Here is an 8,070-nt window from a genome sequence, read left to right on the forward strand (position 1 = left end):
GTAGTGAAGATGAATCGTAGTGAATGAATTGTTGTGTTTTGTACTGTAGGGAAAAAAATCCTAGGGATAGTTCGCATAAAATTTAAGTGGGCGAGCTAATGGGTCCAAAAGGCAATTTGTTAGAATGGGAGCAACACAAACTAAAAAAGAATTTTCACTGTAGGACACGCATTTTCCAAGAGATATAAAGAATGGTTCTGTTTATACAGGAAGCACTGGAACTGCAAGGTACACACCAGCAATATAGGTGCTTCACTGTAAATTTAATTGATCAGTCTCATTATTTAATCAGGCTTAGTTAAAAGTTTAGAATTTTATATAAATTAGAATGAGCAACCTTTAAAACTCGAAATGATTAAACCCTCAATTTTAATGCAATAAACACGAATTAACTATTAACTGCGAATTTAATTCTAAATAAGGACAGACAAAGAAGAGTTGTGTGTGTGAGCGAGATAGAGTGGAAAGGAATCTATGCGTGTGTGTGTGTGTGTGTGAATGAGAGAGGATGCGCGGGTATGTGTGTGGATGCGTGCTCTGCTCTGGAGCTTGTGTGTCTGTGTGCGCGTTCACACCGTGCTTATAAAAAAAAGCAATTTACCACGGACCAAGCCTTCTGGTATGTGAAACAACGAGAACAATAGGGAATTGAAATATTTGGCACATCAACTGCCTGGAGATGCTGGCTGTGCTTCTAGCACTAAAACATTTTCTCCTGGACCTCAGAGGTCGTCACGTGTTGGTGCGCACCGACAACACGCCTATTACATCAACCACCAGGGAGGTCTGCGTTCGCGCCCCCTTTACAGGCTGGCGCTCCAGATCCTTGGGTGGTCCCAGGGAAAACTCCTCTCGCTGAAAGCAGCTTATATCCCTGGCCCTCTCAATACGGGAGCAGATGCCCTGTCGAGGCAGGGGCCGATCCCGGGGAATGGAGACTCCACCCCGAGGTGGTGGAGCAGATATGGCGGGTGTTCGGTCGAGCTCAGGTCGACCCGTTTGCGACGCAGGAGACGTCGCACTGCCCCCTTTGGTTCTCTCTGACTCATCCAGCTCCCCTGGGACTGGATGCTATGGCACGGGCATGGCCGAGGCTGCGTCTGTACGCCTTTCCCCCGGTCGCTCTGCTCTGGAGAGAGTGCGCCAGGATGGGGTCCGCCTGTTGCTAGTAGCCCCGTTCTGGCCGGGCCGAGCGTGGTTCGCGGACCTGATTTCCCTTCTCGACGGCTCTCCATGGGAAATTCCCGTCAGGAGGGACCTCCTCTCACAGGCAGGGGGCGACATTCTTCACCCCCGCCCGGAGTTGTGGAAGCTTTGGGTGTGGCCTCTGAGGGGGCACAACTCAGAGCTTCCGGTCTCTCAGCCGAGGTTGTTGAGACAATCCTCCAGTCCAGAGCTCCCTCAACGAGGAAACTGTATGCCTTGAAGTGGAAACTTTTCACTTCCTGGTGCGGAGACCGCCGGCTCGATCCTGTTCACTGCCCGGTTGGTACAGTGCTGGAGTTCCTGCAGGCCCGTCTCTCCGCAGGGCTGACCCACTCCACCCTGAAGGTCTACGTGGTGGCTATTGCGGCCTGCCATGCCCCCTCGGTGGTCAGTCAGTGGGCAGGCACCCCCTGGTTACACGTTTCCTCCGCGGTGCGCTGAGGCTCAGACCTCCAGTGCGATCCCGGGTCCCTCCTTGGGACCTGGCCGTGGTTTTAGAGGCTCTCTGTGAACCCCCCTTCGAGCCCATAGAGGAGATTTCGGGCCGTCTTTTGACGTTGAAAACTGCCTTTCTCTTGGCGATTTCCTCTCTTAGGAGAGTGGGGGATCTTCAGGCCCTCTCTGTGGCCCCTTCTTACTTAGACTTTGCGCCCGGTCTGGCCAAAGCGTTCTTGTACCCCCGAGCGGGGTACGTACCGAAAGTTCCCTCCTCGGCACCACGGCCGGTCGTGCTGCAGGCCTTCTGTCCTCCTCCCTTTCGGGAGCCCGACCATCGGAAGCTTAACTGTACGTGCCCAGTGCGAGCACTGGATGCGTACGTCCACAGAGCTGCCCTGTGGAGGAGGGCGGACCAATTGCTCGTATGCTTTGGTCCCCTGAAGAGGGGTCTTCCTGCTACCAAGCAGACCCTCAGCCGGTGGATTGTGGAGGCCATTTCCCTGGCTTATGAGTCCTCTGGTCTCCCCTCACCCTTGGGGGTCAAGGCTCACTCTACCCGAGGTGTGGCGGCCTCGAAGGCCTTTCTTGCAGGTGTGTCCATGGAGGACCTCTGCAACGCGGCGGGTTGGTCCACGCCCCTGACGTTTGCCAGGTTCTACGGCCTGGATATGCGAGCCACTCCCGGCTCTTCTGTCCTTTTGCCTTGAGCTGTGCCCTTTCCACAATAGGCAGGGATTTGTAAGTCTGGCGGCGTGGGCATACTCGTTCCCATAGCGTTTCGACGCAGCTCGAGTTCCTGAAGGGGAACGTCTCCAGGTTACGCATGTAACCATGGTTCCCCGAGGGAACGAGACGCTGCGTCTCAGTGCCACACTTCCGGCATCCCTGCCGCGCTTGCCTCATTTCTCAGAAGCTAGCGCGGCGTTTGCCGCTCGGGCTTTTATGCTTCCGGGTCACTACGTCACCCCGCCCGTGACGTCTCGCCCATCCATTGGACTGATTACACATGTTATTCAGAGCGCTGTCACGCTGAAGGCGTTCCCATAGCGTTTCGACGCAGCGTCTCGTTCCCTCGGGGAACCATGGTTACATGCGTAACCTGGAGACGTTTGGTCTGCGTCTGCATGATTCATTTTAAGGGAGAAGAACAAGAAGAAAAAAATCCTAACAACTACAATAGGGTCCCAGCACCTTCGGTCCCCTAATAATAAGAAGAAGATGCATCACATTATCTATTAAATTAAATATATTTAAATACATAACTACACATAAATATATAACTACACATTATATTATACATAAACAATTAACAATTACTAATAATCAATTAGGATGCATATATTTCTGACGTTTCTACAAAACTGCCCTTCTGTATGATCCTGTTGGCATAGTCACAGCTCTGCCTCGCATAAACTTCCGTGTCTGATAATGAGATCAAGAAATGCTGAGTGTCAGATGGTGGGACTGCAGTGATTGTCAGAGGTGTTAAACAATTAACGTGGCTAAGCTCACAGCCAGTGTAGCCAGTTAGCATTATTTGTGGTTGGGACTTTGAGAATTTGGGTGCCAGCGGGTTTGTCTCTGTTCTGACATGTGTTCCTGTTTTGGCTTTCCAAAAATAAGAAACCGCAATGTTAGGAATGTCAGGTGTATCGGTGGCTGTTCCAAACTGCACTGTGTCTGTCAATTACTCCAGCTGACTAACTTTTTTATATACATTTTTGTGTGGGCATTCAAGGAGGCATCACAAGGGGGCATCATCAGAAGTGTGCAATTACACTTCCTAGAGAAAACAGTGCTTGTGACCTTAAAGACTACTCGGGAAATGCGAACCATAACAAAACAAAGCAATACTCTAACAAAAATTGTAATTGTTTTTTTTTGTTGTTGTTTTTTTTTTTTATAACAGTAAAAATATATATTTTTATATGAGGTTGCAGACTCTGGAGAGTCACCAAAAATAAATTGTATGGATGTTCACTATTTCAAAATGAAAAAGTGTTTTGCATTGTTGGTGGAAGTAGTAGTAGCAGTAGTAGTTGCAGTAGTAGTGTTTTAAATATATTTATAAATGTTTATATGTGTTTTAAAAAAAAAAACTAAATATTGTGTTTTATTGTCTATATGCTACAGATGTGGTAGAAAAACAGATGTGCTAAAAAAAAAAAAAAAAGATATTCCTTTAAGGGCACTAGGACAGCAGAGAACTATTAAAAAAAAAAAAAAAAAAGGGGGTCAACTTTGGTCTGCTAATGATACATGGTACATAATTCTTAACTTTATTGAATTAATAAAAGGCCAAAAAGTTTTTTTTTTTTTTTTTTGGAGGCCAAAAAAATGTTTACATACACCTAAGCTAAAGATAATCAATCTCGGTTTTTCATAGCTCCATATATTTCAAGACATAATTCCAAACAAAGTAAGGTTTTGTTGTGTTTTGTACTGTAATTTTTTTAATATACAAGATGCTTCTCAAAATATGTCACAATTTAAACTAATTTAAATAACAGTTGTGTTAAATAAATGTTCATGTTCTGCTTTTTAACATTTTTTAAACAATCAACAAATATTGTGAAATTACAGATAAAGAATTTATTGATTTATTGATAATTGTCATTAATTTTAAGTCTAACCATTTCTTTGAAATACAGTGAAAACATGAAGATTTTTTTCTCTGTGAATTTATAGATGTCTTTTAAAATGGTGTAGCTAATATTGGTGATGAACAAAACAGTTTTGATTGTATATTATCACTGAGTGGAATACTGTAAAATAAATCACTGAGCATATGCAGTTGCAAATAGAAACTCAGATACTGAAATCCCACTTGTCTCCCTATGAGCAAGTTTACTAGCAGTTAACAAGCTACCCAACTTTTTGTACAAAAGGACGTGGAGGCCTATTAAAAATATTCATATAGTATATTCATATGTGTTCAGATAACATGGTATTTTTAATTAGGTAAAGATGTACCTACATATGTTACTGGGCCATTATAGTTTTTTGCACTACAAAAACATATTTAACAAAGCATTATTCTGTGTTGTTTTTTAATAATTTAATATGACATGTTCTAGGGTGCAGGGGAACACTAATATGTGCAGTTTGTAAACCTTGCTTCAAAGAAAAATCAGGAAACCACAGCCACAGAAAAAAAAAAAACATCATCCAAATATGTTGTTAACCTACTGCTGTTATCTATTGTGCTTTTAAATAAAACAATAAAATTTTTAATAAAATTGTGATTGCATTTGCTGCAATCACCTCTGCAGGTTTGTGGATATGTGGTTGTAGTTTTGAATCTTTAGTTTCAACTGTTGAAGATGAGCTTATAGAACTCATAAATATAGAGCTCATAAATTTATGGTTAGGTTTGTCTAGTCATATATATTTGGGTGTTTTGTTAGTAACTAATTCAGTGCATTACTGAAATATAAAATGTCTTTAAATGTGTTCAGTGGAATAGCTTGATTTATGGCTTGTGGAAAATTGCAGACCTACATATATCAAAAAGAGGACCTGCTGCTGCATTTTGTGGTTGTGTCACATGTGCAAGCTTGTGACAGAATAGGTTTGCTTTGCCAGTCAGATGAGCACAGATGGCAAGCAGCACTGAGGTGGCATTCTTTCATACCACGATGGAAAATTTTATAGATGATCTCAACTTTTCTGACTATTACGAATTAAATGATACAGTGACTCCAACATCAGTCACTGCAGTGAAGGAGCAACTTCTCTCCATGTCTCACATCTATCTTCCCATTTTGTATTTCATCATTTTCTTTGCTGGATTCACTGGAAACCTGTTTGTCATCATAGTTATTGGTAACAGGCACAAGAAGAATGCACGTCTGGTAGACACATTTGTGCTGAACCTTGCTCTAGCAGACCTGGTGTTTGTCTTCACTTTGCCCCTATGGGCCGTCTCAGCTGGACAACATGACCAGTGGCCCTTTGGGGAGCTGCTGTGCAAGATCAGCAGCTATATCATCGCAGTCAACCGCTTTTCCAACATTTTCTTTCTCACGTGCATGAGTGTGGATCGCTACCTTGCCATAGTGCGCCTCATGGACTCCCACTTTCTCCGGAGCAGTAAATGTATACATCTCACCTGTGGAGTGGTATGGGGATCGTCTCTAATCCTGGGTACACCGTCACTGGTTTATCGCAAGTTGACTGTTGAAAATAGTTCTTGTATAGATGACCTGGAGTCCTCCTTCTTCCAAAGTATGATTCTGCTGACAGGCTTTCTGACCTTTGTGCTGCCTGTGTTGGTTATCCTCCTGTGTTATGGCTCGATCATGGTCAAACTGCGGCACCACTGTGTCACTGCCGGAAATTCACGTGCTGAAGCCCGATGTCGCCACTCTTTCAAAATTGTTTTCACTATCATTATAGTCTTTCTGGTATCTTGGCTGCCCTACAATGTGTTAAGAACAATTCAAGTCATCTGCAAGATCAGTAATAACAAGCTGGATTATGACACCTACATATATTTGGCTAGAGGGCTCATCATCTCCTCCTGCCTGGCCTTCCTCAACAGTTGCCTGAATCCAGTCATTTACTTGTTCCTGGATAAGCATTTCAGACGCAGCGCAGCCGCACAGTGCAAGTTCTGCATGGGCAAGGGGGATATACAGCAGAGTTACGTATCCTCTAACTCAACTGCCTCAAATGGTATCTCAGAGAGCCTGGGAAGCACTGCAACCCGTGGCCGCGTCTTCTCCCTCACTCAGAAGAAATGAACTCACTCAGCCACATCTGTCCACAGGTTATAGCTTTACATGATTTTAGCTTTATTATTAAATACAGAAATATACTCAAATGAATTCTTATTATATTATTTTATGAATGCATTAATGGATTACATTTGCAGCAGGATGTGTTAATGCCATTGTGTTTGTGGGGTATTCTAATTAATTTTTAACAACACTTTCTTGACTTTTGTTTTTAAACAGAAAGGTACTCCTCAAATATGTGCCATAAAATATTTTTCAGTATTTTACTCCTGCTTTTCTAAAATGGTATAGATTCAAAGAAGCCAATTATATATTTTATGAAGTTGTCTACAGTGTCTTTATTTGTGCTCTGGCTGTCTGTTTTGCTCAACAGCTTATATTCCAATTGTTAGGAATGAAAATGCCCCCAACCATTTCCTTTAGATAAATCATTGCTCGAACTGTTTATCAGTAATTTCAACATGCCAGAGATCGATTTTAATAAATGCAGAAATGAATGCAATTGTACTACTTTCTATGTTGTTCCCTTTTATTAACATAGTCATATACATTTTTAAAAACTAAGATTTTTTAAACTATTAGATTTAAAAATAAACATTACTCTTTTTTTATTACTCTTATAACTATTTTAAAATAGTAAACATTACTCTTTAATGCTTAATGTGCACATACTTCACAATTAACAAAACATATAAACTACAGTAATTTAAATCCATTATTATTTTTCCATGCTCACTGATGCATTTTATCCATGTAAAATGTAGAATGTTTTTATGTGTATTTTTTGTGTATTTCCTCTTTAAGTTCAACAATTTCAGTGATGTGTTTATTTGTGCTCTGGAACCATTATGTATTCTGGCAATCTTGAGAAATAAAGTCTAAAACTGTTAAAAAAAACCAAAAAACAAAAAAAAAACCAGTTATTATAATGTTTCATTTTACTCATTTGTCATCATTAACACAGTAAAGACATTTCATAATTTTCAAAAAGACAAAATGGCCTGATTGTTCATTTTAGCCATTCACCTGTTAAAATCAAACAGAAATGGTATTATAACCAACACAACATTGTTCTTAAAATTCTATTTTCTCACGAGAAAATGATCGGTAGATGCAACATGAGAGGTCAATGGTTCACACTTGGCCACACAGACGTGCAGTTCTTTTTACAAATGACTCACACAGCAGTTTTGTAAGTCAGTGGTTACCGTATGTGCCAGCGTGAACTTTCAAGTTTAGTTTTATCGCAGACAATCATAACTAACACCATTATCTGTGTTCAGGGATAATTACAGACTAAAATTCAGGAACATGCAGTTTCTAAAATTTTAACTGTGGGGAGGAAAAAAAGGTTCTTACATACCTATTATTATAAATATTTACATTTCAAATCATAATTTTTTTTTATGCTATAAAATCAATTAAATGTAAACATCAAACAAGAAAACACTGATTTCAGAATGAAACTATAAAATTATCTGGACATTTTAAGTATTAGAAAAGGATAGGCAAAAAAAAAAAAATTATGAACAAACTGCAATGATCTGACTACAAAAACATCTGTAAAAAATCTTATTAGGAAATATTTAAGTAACTTATATTTTTAAAATTGGAAAATAATTGATAAATTTTGATATAATTATATAATTATTGATGTATATATACTTTTAATTAAATGCAAAATTAT

At 40.7% G+C, this 8,070-nt stretch overlaps 1 protein-coding gene across 1 annotated transcript; it reads left to right on the forward strand.

The window, feature by feature from the left end:
- Positions 1-4,221: 4,221 nt before the first annotated feature.
- gpr25 (G protein-coupled receptor 25) lies at positions 4,222-7,308 on the forward strand. Its single transcript, XM_026944648.3, has one exon. It carries the CDS (start codon positions 5,244-5,246, stop codon positions 6,387-6,389), a length of 1,146 nt encoding a protein of 381 aa, XP_026800449.2. The 5' UTR covers positions 4,222-5,243; the 3' UTR covers positions 6,390-7,308.
- Positions 7,309-8,070: the final 762 nt, after the last annotated feature.

The sequence above is a fragment of the Pangasianodon hypophthalmus genome, chromosome 4 (genome assembly GCF_027358585.1).
Source record: "Pangasianodon hypophthalmus isolate fPanHyp1 chromosome 4, fPanHyp1.pri, whole genome shotgun sequence".
Taxonomy (NCBI): Eukaryota; Metazoa; Chordata; class Actinopteri; order Siluriformes; family Pangasiidae; genus Pangasianodon; species Pangasianodon hypophthalmus.

Excerpts from the sequence above, each read along its gene's own strand:
- gpr25 (XM_026944648.3), top strand. The coding sequence starts at position 5,244 with ATGGCAAGCAGCACTGAGGTGGCATTCTTTCATACCACGATGGAAAAT.